The sequence below is a fragment of the Nesoenas mayeri genome (genome assembly GCF_963082525.1).
Source record: "Nesoenas mayeri genome assembly, chromosome: 5".
Classification (NCBI taxonomy): Eukaryota; Metazoa; Chordata; class Aves; order Columbiformes; family Columbidae; genus Nesoenas; species Nesoenas mayeri.
The window spans coordinates 66,151,494-66,166,670 of record NC_137548.1 but is presented as its reverse complement, the minus strand read 5'-3'; the positions used below and the strand labels follow the sequence as shown (position 1 = coordinate 66,166,670).

At 40.1% G+C, this 15,177-nt stretch overlaps 1 protein-coding gene across 11 annotated transcripts in view; it reads left to right on the top strand.

Moving 5' to 3' along the window:
- The first annotated feature begins 230 nt into the window (after positions 1-230).
- LTO1 (LTO1 maturation factor of ABCE1) overlaps positions 231-15,177 on the top strand; it is a 25,587-nt gene continuing 10,640 nt past the window's right edge. For 6 of the 11 annotated variants that reach the window (XR_013922145.1, XM_080344716.1, XM_080344722.1 and 3 more), the window contains exons 1-4: positions 231-351; positions 1,995-2,100; positions 3,772-3,842; positions 4,718-4,835. Coding sequence is in view for 10 of the 11 variants with exons in the window: in XM_080344716.1 (XP_080200842.1) it covers positions 320-351; positions 1,995-2,100; positions 3,772-3,842; positions 4,718-4,835 (327 nt within the window). In the remaining variant the exon portion in view is untranslated. Of the gene's footprint in view, positions 352-1,994; positions 2,101-3,771; positions 3,843-4,717; positions 4,836-5,180; positions 7,504-7,658; positions 8,342-12,942; positions 13,024-15,177 lie in introns of those variants that run through there. The other 5 variants (XM_080344723.1, XM_080344715.1, XM_080344719.1 and 2 more) reach the window with 5 other exon arrangements.

Below are 15,177 nucleotides of genomic sequence, written 5' to 3'. Positions count from 1 at the left end.
TGCTTCCGTGCATTTTTATACAAGCACCGGGCTCGCTGCCGGAGCGGACGGGACTCGAACCGCCGTCCTCACGGCATCGGCGGCGCTCGGGCGTCCCCTGATGGGCAAACGCCTCCTCGGCGAGGGGCGGGGCGAGACGGAAGGGGGCGTGGTCAAGCCTCAACGAGCCACGCCCCCGCTGCTCCCGTACAAGGGGGTTGGCGCATGCGCACTGGCCCCCCGCTCTCCGCGGCCCCTCCGGCTCGCCGTCCGTTCCCGGCATGCCGAGCGGCGGGGCTGTGAGGGCGCCGTGGCGGCGGCCGCACCTGAAGGCTCGGATATGTTTGACGAGATCGTGATGGCAGACGAGAGGTGAGAGTGGTGGGGAAGCCTTGGTGGGGACCTCGGGGAGCGGGATTCCACCCGGGGAACGGTCGGTCTAGGTGGGGAGAGGGGCCTGGCCTGGGCTCGCACAGTCGGCGGTAGGAGCTGAGAGGAAAACCTGAGGGGCGAAGGGCAGGTAGTGAGCCTGAGGAATGACGGGGACTTCTCCCCTTTGTTGTTGCTGAGTGACCGGTTTGCTTGATGCAGCACAGTGTTGCCAGCCAGGCAGGGAGGGGATTGTCCCGCTCCACTGGGAGCACCGAGTGCAGGGCTGGGCACCACAGGGTAAAAAGGATGTAAAGCTACTAGAGAGTGTCCAGAAGAGGCTGCAAAGTTGGTGAAGGGTTTGGAGGGGAAGCCATATGAGGAGTGGCTAAAGTCACTTGGTTTGTTCAGCCTGAGGGCAGAGCTCATGGCGGCTGCAGCTTCCCCAGGGGAGCAGGAGGAGCAGGTGCTGCTCTTTTCACAGAATCCCAGAATGTCAGGGGTTGGAAGTGACCTGGAAAGCTCATCCAGTGCAATCCCCCCATGGAGCAGGAACACCCAGATGAGGTTACACAGGAAGGTGTCCAGGCGGGTTGGAATGTCTGCAGAGAAGGAGACTCCACAACCCCCCTGGGCAGCCTGGGCCAGGCTCTGCCAGCCTCACCATGAAGAAGTTTCTTCTCATATTTAAGTGGAACCTCTTGTGTTCCAGTTTGTACCCATTACCCCTTGTCCTATCATTGGTTGTCACCGAGAAGAGCCTGGCTCCATCCTCCTGCCACTCAGTCTTTACATACTTATAAACATTAATGAGGTCACTCCTCATCTCCTCCAGGCTAAAGAGTCCCAGCACCCTCAGCCTTTCCTCATAAGGGAGATGCTCCACTCCCTTTTCTGTAATGACCAGTGACAGAACCTGATGGAATGGCAGAAAGATTTACCAGAGGAGGTTTAGGTTGGACATTAGGAAAAGGTTCTTCACCCAGAGGGTGCTGGACACTAGAACAGGCTCCCCAGGGAGATATCATGGCCTCAAGCTTGACAGTGTTCAAGAAGCATTCGGACAAAGCCCTCAGACACATGCTGTGAATTTTGGAGTTGTCCTATGCAGGGACACGAGTTGGACTTGATAATCCTTGTAGATCGCTTCCAACTCAGGACATTCTATAATTCTATGATCTTGGCTCTTCCACTGTGTGGGAACTTGACCCGGCGTTGGGAGCTTGCAGTTATTCTGATGGAAGTACTGCACTGGATTGTAGAGTGCGTTGTTCTTGGCAAATTGTTGTAAACTGGTTTAAAAATATCGTAGTGTAATTGCATCTTAATTTAAAACAATGTCATGTGATATTTCTAAATACCTACAGTTGTATTTTGGAGATGATGGAGCATGTTGAGTATTGGAACAGGCTGCCCAGGGCAGTGTTGGAGTCACCATCCCTGAAGGGGTTTAAAAATACATGTAGACGATGTCTTTAGGACATGGTTTAGTGCCGGTGTTGGGTTAACAGTTGGAGTCAATGATCTTCAGAGTCTCTTCCAACCAAAATGATTCTATGGTTTTGTTTCTGTGAGTTGCTTGTGTGCAGTGTGAGTGTGATATGAAATGAAAACAGGTGCTAAAACTGATCTTTCTGTCCTTACAGGTTCCATGGTGAGGGGTATCAGGAGGGGTACGCTGAGGGCAGTCACGTTGGAGTTGTTGAGGGAAGGAGGTATGGATTGCTGCACGGTGCCAAGATTGGCTCTGAGGTAAATGGGAAAATACTTCGGAATTGCAGTGGTTTTGTCATTAGAATATAACTGTTAGGCAAAGCCTGATGTGTTGGTAGTCTGAGGCCTACTGTAGACTTATAGAATCATGGTTCTGTGTATTGCTGCACTCACAAAATGATGTCCCTGCATCAATAAGGCTTCCTAGAAATAAAGGGCCTGAAGAGTGCTAGGGAGGCACCTTAATTTGTCTCATATGTCCAGCTTGAGTTTATCACAACATGACGTGTATTCAGTGCTGTACAGTGTACTCCCAGTGTTTTTTGACATGAACTGGGTTTTTTCAGCTTTGATGGGAAGCTGTTCCACAGGATTCATGGCAGTCTTTAATTCAAGTATAGCACCACAAATATGAATCTGTTCCATCTATTGAAAACCTTTAGTTGATGTGGCAATTTGCCCTTTTGGTATTTTCAGGTTTCAGAAAGTTAATTGTCTACAGAAAGAACAGTAGCAATGGTATTAAGCCCCTTTGAAGTGAAAACGTTAACCTGTCAAATTCTGAAAGGATGGTTATTGTAAAATTTTGGTTTGCATTTGAGTGTGATACAGATATATACAGTGATGAAATATTTTCTTACTTATACTACAGCTATGTAGTTCAGAGATGAGTATATTAAACAGCAGCCTCCAAAGCTGGATAGTTATATACAAAATGGTCCTAGGCAGACCATAATAGAGAAATGCTCTAATCTGCTTATGTTGGGGAAGCTCCTGAGGACAGTAGGACTGTAGACAGTGAGTCATGTTCAATGAAAGACCAACTTGGGTAATCTTAGACCTGTCAGCCTATTTTGTGTCATGGGCAAAATGATGATGCTGATCTGATACTGGCCTTGATTGACAGAGAATTAAAGCAAGATGTTATAATTAAAGGATATCTGTTTTCAGACACATCGCTCAGGCAGGACTAGACACAGTGTCTGCTTGGGCTCAAGCATAAGATTAGCCCTGTGTCCTTGTGGCAGACCAGTACTAATTAAGCTGAGGAGTCTGTAACTAAGTGTCCAAGGGCCAGGTGTGTTTTACTGTTGTAGCTTGTTTTTACTGCAGTGGTAACTGCTATATCTGTCAGTTGTCTCCATTTGCCTTGGGTCTCTAAGCAGTTTTGAGGCATGCAAGTTGAATTTTTGTCAAGAAGAAATTACGTGGAAGCCTCACTTCAAATATGCTTGAGCACTTAATGGAATGTTAGGTTCCAAACCAATGTTTGGGCCTTAAAAAGAACCTCCACTCTGTACCTTAACAAAAATAACTAACAGCAAACTGGAGCTACCAAAGCATCTTAAATAAGTTAATTTTCAACTGTCTCCCTACTGCCAGACTTTAATGAAGTTTGGGGTTCAAAGCATGTATAGTATGGCTAGTGTTTTGCAAAATTGCTTTTTATGCTCCCTTTTAAATATTTTGTCCTCTAATGCTAAATAGATTCTTAGAAAAAGTTTTATGTCTCTTGTACTGTGTAGTACAAGTAGCCCTCATCTATCCTACCCTAATTTACTAAACTTTCCAGCATAGAAACATATTTGCATATCCAGTGATTTGTTTCCTGAAGAATGGGATACAGTGCAGTGCATTATTTTTGTTTGACTATGTATACTATATATTTTGTTTTGATGTTTTCCTCATGACATTCTTATAAATTTGCAGATTGGCTGCTACCTTGGGTTTGCACTGACGTGGCAGTGTCTGCTCCAGAATTGCACAGATGAAAAGAACAGGTGAGGTTAAAAAAATAAAAATGCTTTTCCTTTAATACTGTTTCAAATTATAGTGTCCACTTTTGTCTCTTCCCTGATAAAAAAGACATACTGAAAAACAGAAGAAAGGTGAGCAGAAGGCCACTAGAGTGGTATCAGATGCTGGACCATCTGATACTGAAAAGAGAAGGGAGCTTGGTTTCTTCAGCTTGCAGAAGAGAAGACAGGGGAGATACCGAGTTGTACCACATCAGGGGAGGTTCTAGACAAGGTGGATACACGTTCCTTGGAGAAGTGCAGAGTAAAAGAACAGTAGGCAACTTTCACAATTTGAAACAAGTGGTCCAGAGAGACTCTAGAAGCTCAATTTTTGTAGAGTTTCAAAAACTGATTGGAGATGGCCCTAAGCAACCTTATATGCTGAAGGTGGACTAGGTGACCTTCAGCTGCCCCTTCCAACCTACATTTTTCCATGACTTCCATCCTTTTATCCATATTTTTTTGTTCTGTCAGTTTTGATTCATTTATCTGGCAAAATTACCACCATACTGTCAGCCTTTTTGATATGTGTTCTGGTGAGGTTTTCTTATTGCGTTTCTTTATTTTCCTCAGTCATCTCATTAATATTTTTGAAGATTCTTGAATATTTCTCAACTTTCGCCAGTTAAAAGGGAAACCTTAATTTGACAGTTGTGCTACAGCGTAATTTCTCATTACGGCTTAAATATGTATCAAAGACTCAGCGAGCTAAATGGGAGAAGGATGAAAGGCTGCGTTCTATACTCTGAATTATTATATATTAATCTAAGTATTAGTATATTTTTCATATTAATGAATTGAAAAAAAACTTCTGTAGTAAGTTCATTGTTTTTTCTGTTTTGATTTGATTTTTGTAGCAAAAAGATAAAGGCTCTGGATTCATTAATAGGGATGATTCAGAAATTCCCATATGAAGACCCCACTTACGATAAGCTGCAAGAAGATCTGGAAAAAATCAGAGGAAAATTTAAACAGGTTTGTAGGATTAACTTGTTATTTTAGCACAGAAAGAGTATTAATTGCTGAAAATATTTAGTCTCTAAAGCTGCTCAAAACCACTGCATTTGTGCAGAGGGATTATTGTTCTCCTTTTGAAATCACAGTAAAAATACTTGAAATGAAGTGAATTAAGTGAAAATACTTGAGAGTTGAAAATTCCTGAACGGATAGCAAATGAAAAATAAAAGTACCTTTTAAAAGGAAAATTGAAAGTATTATTTGACAGTTAATTAAGAAGAAAAGAAATTAAGAAATCAGTTTTGTTGAACAATCTTATTGGAAAATAGATGCTTTGATACACTTCTGTGTATTCTTTTTTAGGTTTGTTCAATGCTAAATATTCAGTCTGATTTTAGAATGGGTACTGAAAGATCTTCATTAACATTTTGAATATAACAGATGAAGATAAACGTGGATGACCAAAGAAGAAACATTAAAAAAACCCTAGATAACTGGGAAAGTGTTTATCTACTCTTATTTAAAAAACAAATAGTCAAGAGGTGCTAAATATTAAAGGGGAAAGGGAAAAGCATTTACCTTGCATTACCTTGTTAAATGTCATTTAACATTTATTATATCCAGGTCCTGTTTATGATCACTGAAACACCAGTGTGTAAACCTGATAAATAGAAATACGTGCTTTCATTCCTCACTACCCTTGCACTGACAGATTAATTCCTCAAAAGGAAAACAGATGCATTTGCAAAGTTTCCTTATTTAAAGGGTGTATGTTATTTAAAAATCTGTGTATGCAGATCATTCAGTTTACACGATGTGTAGATATTGTAGGTGAAGTAAAATATAATAAATTGCTTGCAGACTTCGCAGGAGGGAACATTTTTGTGGATAAAGGGTAGAATGACAAATGAAATCAGAATACGAAGGAGAAAGATTAATATACCTGCCTCATAAAGTAGCTGCAACTCACCAAAAGTGAGTGATGAGAGAAATGAGACTACCAAAAGAGTTCTGATATTGACATACTGTATTTATTAGTACCTTTTATGAAGGAATAGCTTTTTATGGCATAGTATGGCTTCATAAAGAGAGATTTGGCTACCATGAGAATCGGAAGCTATACACAGAGTAAATTATCCTTAATAACTGGCTGCGGGGTACTTTGTTTGATTGTCTTACATGTGCGACTGTTCTACATAGTGAGTGTCAGAGCCACCTAGTGGAGATTGTTGTTGTGTTGTGTAAGAAATGAATTATAAGAGCTCACAAATATTTATATACCCTGTTTCCCCCAAAAATAAGACAGGGTCTTATACAATTTTTGCTCCAAAAGATGGTTACTTTTTTACATGTATATCTGCCTAGACACTATTTAAATTGGCTTTTTAAATGAACTGTGACTAGGGCTTAGTGACTAGGACTTATTTTTGGACTAGGGCTTCTATTTTGAGCATACTCAAAAATCCTAGAAAATCATGCTATGGCTTATTTTTGGGGAAACAGGGTAGATAGAAGTTGTTAAAATCAAGAGTACAGAACATGTGAGCATCATATGGCTCTTCTAACTATATGGTGAATTTCTTTGAAATAAGTAATATTGAGGTAGGATTTGTTTGTAGCTTGTTTTGTCACTTGAGACCTTGGAAGAGACGTGACAACTTCGATGGTCCTTTCATTTAGGGCAGTTTGATTAGGCTGGCTTTTAATTGTTATGCAGCTAAGCCACCAGGAACCAGAACCAGCACCAAACTGCATGTACCTGAAAATAGAAGCAAAATAAAATAGCATATCCTGTAATCTCAATAAATAAGGTAAGCACAAAAGAAAAAAAATACGTACAAAAAAAAAGAGCTAATTTGACTTTATAATGACTTCAGAGAAATCCAAATTTGAAAAACTTATCTCTGCATCCACAATGTGGTTTATTTTTCCAAATCCAAGTATTTTACCTGTTTACTTAGAATCAATGAAAGATATGGGATATTCATCTGTGATTGACTCAAAATATTTTTTGTTGAAATCCGTGAATTGTGCTTTAAATAAACTCCCCCTGGATGTCGATCTAAAAAAGGCAGTTTTGTTGTTCTTCTGAATGATTGTACAAGGAGAAGGAAACACTGGAGGCCTAAGTATTCATGTTTTGAGTGTGACCTTTTTTGGAATCTTTGTACATGGTTTACAAAAATGCTTGTGAAAGCAAGGAAAGGGATGTGAGAGCTCCAAGTGTCTGAGAAACATTGGATTAATAGTAGTGTATGATACAGAAGTCATATGCAAAGTGCTACTGTAGAGATTGTATTGAAAACAAAGTTGTTTTTGTTTATGGAGAGAAAGGATCTTTGCAGGTCAAGCAATTCATGACTGTTATTTTGAAAATTGGTCGATGGCTAATTTTCTTGTATTGCTTTAATTTTATTTATAACAATTAAATTAATATTATTACAATAAACTATTATATAAATATATATGTATATGCACATCTTTAACTGTAAAGATTATAGCAACTAGGATTTCAAACTGGGATTTGCCAGGTGTAGAGTTGCCTGTTAGGTCTTTAATTTAGCTCCATGTGTGTGTACATACTGATGAAGTCTCTTATTCTACAAGTCTGTATTTTTCTGGATACCTTCTGTCTTATGTCTCGTATGGGCCTGATGGTGTTGATTAAATGAGGTATGCTTAAAAATGCTGTTGGATTATGTAGTCGTATATTTTCTTCAGTGCCAACTTTTTAAACTGTTTTCTTCAACAGAGTCGTGGGGTTTTCTGTGATGTTCAGGGCTGTAACAGTGGAGTCCTCACAGCAAACTTTAGGGGTAATTTTTTTTACTTGATTTACAGCTAAGGAGTTAAAGCCCAGGTTCCATCAAGAATATTGATTTGCCTTAACCAGCGTGAGGCGTCTAACGTGACTCGTTCCAAGTAATTTTGCATGTTGAGTACTTGGATACTTCAGAATGTGTTTCTTGCCAACATCAAGAGTGGCTGTGAGTGCCTGGCTTTTTGCATGTTTGTATTTTTGCCTGTGTTTCTCAGATGAGTCACCTAGAAAATGAGGAACGTTAGCAAACACCATGTAAGGTGTGCGCTTAAGCCAACTGGAACGCTACTGGGGAAAAAGAAATCCATCAGATTTCAAAACCCAGTATTCAGATTTGTGGAATACAAGTGTATGTTGTGTTTTGTTTTAGTTTTTTCTTTCAGTGCCTTTCCTGTTATGTTAACATCTTCCTAAATTCTGTAACAAATGAAAACAAATTCTTGTAAATGGCTTCATTAGTTTCACACCCTATTTACTCCTCCTGTGTCTTGAGTGGTCAGGACTCTGGTGGAAGCAGGTGTTACACTGTAATTAAAGACTATCAGAAGGTCTGTGCACAGAGAGGATGAATAAAGCTTTTACGGACAATGGTCATTCAGATATTTCCTGGTTTGAATGGTTGACTCTGCAACCTAAGCGTTGCTTTAAAGATGGAGGGGAAAAAATGCAATCTTGTAAATGATAATGTTGGCTATTAATTAGGTGGGACTTAGACATTGTGGCTCTGTGCTGTATCTTCAAACAGGTTTGAGATTTTGCAGGAGCATGTGATTTGTTAAGACCAGTTACGGTAGAAAATTTCTGCTGAATTTATTGAAGTAGTTAAGACTTAAAAACATATCGCTGGATTCGTCACCTCTAGTTGTTGTTCAGTAGTCAGGGAGGAGTGTTCGAAACATTTCACTTACAAATTTCTGACTTGCCTGGGCTGCGTTGGAGCTTGTTTTGTTTCTTCATGATCATCTGCCAGCTGAAACTGTGGAATACAGCATTTTATTAAAAGGTGGATACAAAGCTAATTTACTGCTAGTGTGCTGAGATCATTGCAGTCCAGAAGACTTGTAATTTTTCTTTCTGTGGTATGTGATGAGTACAAGAAATAGTGAGTTTTGAGGCATCAGCAGAGAAAGGTAAACTCTGACCACAGTGAATTCATTCCCTGCAGAACTGCTGATTCAATGCTGTCTTATAGCCATGGGATCATCAGCTATTGATACCAAATCACCCATCACGGGAACACATAAATCTGATTTTGCAGGTTATCTGTGTCATTGTAGTAAAAAAAAAATAGGGTGGAGTTTATTAAAGCTTCCTAGTAAAATACATGAATAAAACACTAGTTCTAGCTTCATTAAGCAGCATATTTTCTTTCCATTCTTTGTAAGCTGTAAGTGGAAGGGATCAGTTTCAGCTTTGAGTGAACATCTGTAATCAACAGAAATAGGTGAAATAAATCAGAAAAAAAATCGGGGTTGTTGACTTAAAAATCAACCCTGTAGGAGTAGTTTGGCTCATTCAAATCCAGTTACTTTTTTCTGCAACAAGGTTGTGATAATTTACACGTGGATGTGTAAGCAAGGTCTGGCTTCCCCGTTTGCTGTACCTTGTTTGGTTATGCGACTTTTGATCCAATTGCTCTTGTGGTATGAAAAATATAAGCAATGATGTGTTCTAATATGCGCACAGAACCCGTGCAAATCACGTTGCTAGCTTTCTGGATATACAGCATTTAGGGGAAGGAAAGTAAAGATTGCTTTACAGCAATTTTGTTACAGCAGTGGGTTCTGGTCTAATTACAGCCTAAAACTTCAGCTTTCATAGTTTGGCAAGTAACCATGAAGATTCTCATTTTACAATCTGCAAGAGTTGCTGGGTTTGTTTTTAACGGATAAATTTGACAGTACACATCACCCTTAAACATATATATCACCAGAAAAAATGGAGATGCGGTGGGTGTGAAATGAGTTCTGCAGCCAGTTTCCAGTTGTGAGTTTTGGTGTCCAGGATCGATGTGCAAAGGCCAACTAGATCAGTCTGGTACCGAAGTGCTTCAGCGCGTCCCAGTGTCTGGAATTGCAGAACCAGCTCGGCCTCTGTTGATGTGAAAAGTAATAAGAGTCTTCTAAGTATAGAACCCCATGCACTCAGACTTGAAAATATGGATATGTGCTGATGTACAATGCTGTTACAGATCCAAATAAGTTCTTTTTTAACACTGCGTGTACAGTTTGTTCATATGTAGCTAACTTGAATATCTCTTTGGCATCACACTGTGAATATTCCTGCCTTAATCACAGAAGTGTTTATTCCCTGAGTATAATAATTACATACTTGCAGCATTTTTCATCCTAAGATTCTTCAAGTACTTTGCTTTACCGAGTGATGTAATACTATGCGGAAGGACACGTGGTCACTAAGCTTGTCTGAAATACAGCCAATGTAGGAGACTTCAGAAATCTTTATTAACATAAAATAGTACCTATTCATTCTCATTAAATATATGAAAGGTAAAAAAAAAAATCAGCCGTAAAATGTGCAAGTTAATTCCGAAGTGGCTTGCTATACAATGTTTTTAGTTGTTTATTTCATGTACACGTGTAATTGACCAATAATGTGTCATTCTGTGTGTGTTTTTGGCTTGGCAAAATTGCCTACAGATTTCTGAATGGGTATAAGGAATAGCATGTAGCTTTTGTCTTGAGAAACTAGAAAGCTTGATGGTAGTTGTGCAGAATTTGTATGGATGGCGTGAAGGAGTGGGATACTCACTGCAAGAATTGAACTGGTATTTGTTTGTCGTAAAAGGATGAAGTTTATTGTAGCAAAATGTTTAGGCAGAAAGATGATTATTCAGTGTCTCCATCCTGACTCTGAACTGGACAGAATCACCATCAGTATTTGTCACGATCTTTCATTTTTTGACTGTTCAGCAGTACATTTTACTCCTTTATCTCAATGTAGCAGTAATTACCATTTTTAACCTTAAGCATCTTCAGGATTCTGGGGAATAATCAACACCGCGTGGAATCTTTTCTTGATAGTAGGAACTGTGAGTCAGCAACCCTTTAATTTTTGTAGTTGCAGCTATTGTTCCAGCAGCAAGCTTTACTGCTATTGTCCACTGTTTGTCCAGCTCACGTTTACTGGACTGTGGGAACGGATTAGGGTTTCATGGCTTTTTTTTCCTTCTTGCATAAACTCTTGATCAAAGACATTCCTTGGATGACAAAACATTGTATACTGTGTCACACAGTCCTGACCAGACTGCACGAACAGTAGTTTAAAAACACATGCCTACATTGTTCTCTAAACTGGCTTTTTTTTTTCTGCAATGTATGTGCAGACATTGAATTTTTGAGACCCCATTTACCTCCTTTAAAGAAAACACACATACAGAAGTTATTGTTAATAAGCACTCGACAGTTTCTGAAGTACAAGTTAAAAACCAAATTACTATTTGAAGCTAAGAATCGCTATAATAATCTATCACTTTTAAGCAGAGCTAGAGGTTATGTCTGCACTGTATTTCCTTCTCGGGGAGACCTAAACCCACTTGGATTTATGGCATCATTTTATGTGTCGCATGCACAACACCCAAGTAAGACGGAGAATGATTAGAGCACAATTTGGGAATTCATAACCCTGCTTCACCACAGGTGCATTGTTAGAACCGCATGTTGAGAATCTGGCTTATTATAGTTGTATATCTTTTAAGTTCCCTTATGCAATAAGATGAGGACAAACTTCTTGGAAGTCCAGTAGCATCACGATGTCTCAAACCAATGGGAAAGAAACACATTGTGTTAGTGAAAAATGTGGAAAGACTATTTCAAGGAGCTTGTGATTGTGATTGGACTTGTGATTTGCCTGAAATTCTCCTTCAGGAGAAGCACAGGACAAATGGGAAGAGATCCCTGAAGACACCTTAAGCAGGTTTACAGAGGAATTTAAAAACACGGAGGGCTATTAATATATTTAGGTAATGGGAAAGTTGGGAAAGAGAACACTGAGGTTTCCACAAACATGTGAGGCTTTGCATGTATTTGTTGACTCTGTTCAGCACTGTCATGCAGAAGTGAAGGCAGATGAAGTTTTTAATTTACATAGGAAAAATATTGTCCATAAGGGAGGAACTTTTCTGATCCTTTGCAGTCCAAGGGTCTCCATGAAAAGAGAAACTGGGATTGATGTGTGGCTGATATTGGAACAAAATGCTCATAGTGAATGACTGAATCAGCTACACAAATACTGAGTCAAAAATGTGAAATCACGCTATCTTGTCTATAAGAAATAACGTTTACTTTGGAGTAAATAATTGCTGATGCCTTCTGGAAGTCTTGGGAAGATGTTATGTGTACATATAAAGAGAACATAGCTATATTTAACAGCATACATAACAGAGCTTCATATTTAAAGTGGCCAGCAACCAAATGGAAAGAACTGTGGCCTGCGGGTGTTCAAGGAGCAAAAAAAGCTGCTCAAAAATAATACCCTGTATTCAAACAATCTATAGTGATAACATCTAATACAAGGAGGGATAAAACATCAAAAAGCTCAATTGACCGTTTCAGACAGTTTGCCATCAGAATAGTGACTTAGGACACTGGGTCACTCTTGTCGTAATGCTCTAGTGGGGGTTTAGTGGCCCTTGTTAAATGCTTTGCCCATCTCAGCCCTGCTCCTTGAAAACTGGTGCTAATGTTACAAATAACATTCTTAGCATGAGGAATGTGTAGCTGTCCTAGAGGAGCAGGGATTTAATGGAATATACATTGCGGGTGGATTAAGACAAGCGTCACAGGGCAGTCAGGTGGGGTGGATGAAATAACCAAACCGCACTACTCGGCCACATATAATCTGAAATGTACTTAGCAGGTTGGGAATGGTGAGTGGAGAGCAAGTGCCATTCTGCGATGCACACGCTATGTGCACAAATCAAAGCTCTAGAGCTTCACCACGTGGACCCAGGAGAAGAGTCCACATGTCAGGTCTGGCCTGGAGCTTGGCCTGTGCATGTAGCGATTCCTCCTTCAGTTCACTTTCCTGATGGTCTAAGACACCTGTACCTGGAGCTCTCTCCAACCCCGCAGGGTTACCCTCTTAACCAGTTACTGCTTTATAGACGTATTTGTCAGCACAAGCACTTCCAGGCCATTCTCTCTGACTTTTTCCGTATCTGAAGCCAGTTACTGGTGGGGAAGAAGTTCCTGTCACCCTCTGGTCACCCACCCCAACTGTGTTACTAAGTGTGAATTTAGCAACAGTTGCTTAACGAAGTTCTTACTTTGCTTCTTTGTTTTCCAGCTCATGCCAGATTAGTCAGAGCTGAGCAGCTGTAGTCGAGGTCTCATTTGACTGGGCAGGTGGCTTTCAGGTAGGCTTCACCCCTTGACAGACACATGAGCAGGGAAGATTGCACTGACTGTCCGTTAGCGTATATTTTGAATATGATAGGAAAATAATTTTCTGCTGTAGTCTTCAAGTGAGTGGACAGACTGTTATTCTGGTTTTGCTGGGGATTGCTATGTGTTTTTTTAATTGGAAATAAACACTGATTATTGTATTTCTGCAAGGATATTATAATGTAAGACAAGTAGCGTAAGCCATAAAATCCACACAGATGGATTTTCTTTTCTCCTTCTGCATAAGAAAGGAGACCTCTCGCAGCCACTAAACACAACCTCCTGTGTCCAGAGAGGTGACTTGAGACAAGTAAAAAGCTGTTGTCGGTCTATGTACGGTAGTAACTGCTCCTGAAAAGCTTGGGGCTATTCTTTGAATGAATTGATGCTCTGAAGACCACATTAAAAATAGCTTCAGGAGCTCCGTGGTGTGGACCCAGGAGCAGATGTTGCCCACACTGCGGGTGATGCTCCTGCATCAGCAGGGACCACGTGGAGCAGAGATGCTGCCTGTGAGCACAGAGTCTTTCTGCCAGTAGTTCCCTCTTCAGGTAAGAGCCCTCAGGAAAATGCTGGATGTGAATTCTTAGCGACTTCCCTGAAATACGAGGCTTTTTAATACAAAGTCTTCACACAGGCAAGAAGTAGGACAGATTAAGTAGGGCTCTGCAGCTGCTAATAGGATCATCAAGTAACTATTTCCATTTTTCCTCTTAAATATCTATTGCATTAAAGAAACAAAGGGGTAACTTCTGCCTTGTTCCGAAATGTGTACACTTAGACCCTAAAGAACAAAATCCAAAGTCTGGCAAGTCTCATGTTATCAGTGCAAACCAGCTGACTAATTTGTAATCGCTTTCTCATCATTTGATTGGAATATTGTGTGGAACTCAAAAGCCAGATGGGAATCTCTGTTTGCCATGCCAGTCCAGTTACTAGAATCAGTTTTATTTGTGGGATTGTAAAAATCCCATGTTTGTCTGAAGAGATATATTTCCCATAAAATGATGCTGGCAGGAATTCGTTAAAATGCCATCATTTATAGCTTTACTGCCTTTGTCCCATTGTAGCTTTTCAGTGACGTTGCCAGGAATCTTTATTAGGGTATCGAGCCTCCATGCCTGGGTCATTCCTATGACTCCTTTGAAATAATAGCTCCAAGCATCACTTTCTCCTCTATCTTCTGGAATTTTCTATCACTTAAAATCCCAGATGTGCTTGCATGGAAGTGGATTCCAAGTTTTTACATTTAACAAATCTTGTTAATTCTTTAATAAAGAGTGTGAATGTAAGTGCTCATAAAAGGTCCAAGCTTGTCAGTCAGTCTGAGTTCAGCAATGGAACTGAGGGGATTTTTTGAGGGATTTTGGAGGTTTTTCTGTGTACATCTCAATCTGATGTAGGAAAATAGAGTATTTTTCCCTTTAATAAGCTACACTGTAGCCTAGCTGAACATGCATATTTTTTGCAGCCTATAGTAAATTGTTTTTCTTGCCACATTCTTGTCTTTCTGCCCTTCGCAATGTGACTAATACTGGCATAGTTCACCCAACATTCAAATTTAGTAGTCTGCGTTTAGAGATGATGTCTGAGAGAAGGAAAATCTAAGTAACAGAGCCAATTATATGGGCTTAAATGGAATGAGGCGTTCCTGACTGAGTCCAGTTTAAGCTTTGTCTTGAGCTGTATTTCAAGTCACTGTGAATCTAGTTCCGATCTTTGGCTGCTACACGAACCTTCCTCAGCGGCCAACTAGCGTAACTTGACCATGTTGAGGAACTCCCCATTTTAAATGGCATAAAATTATAGACCCCAGGATGTACTGATATTACTTTACCCCCCTGATCTGTCATTTTACGGTAGCCCACATGCTTCAGGTTTCCATCAGAAATGACTGAGAAAACGCAAGGTGCTGGGATTCTTCTGATGCAAATGGTGTCCTCATCTATTAGTAACTGCACGTTTTGCGCCAGACTACGTGTTAATCTCAGGAGATTCATTGTTTCCTTTACCGTACTTACTGCATTGAATCAGTTGTAATGCGAAGTTTAGTCAATGGGAAAACTCTTTGCAAAATCAGAGACAAGCACTGGATGTTTTACATGGATATTTTTTTTTAATTAAAGCAGAAATATTT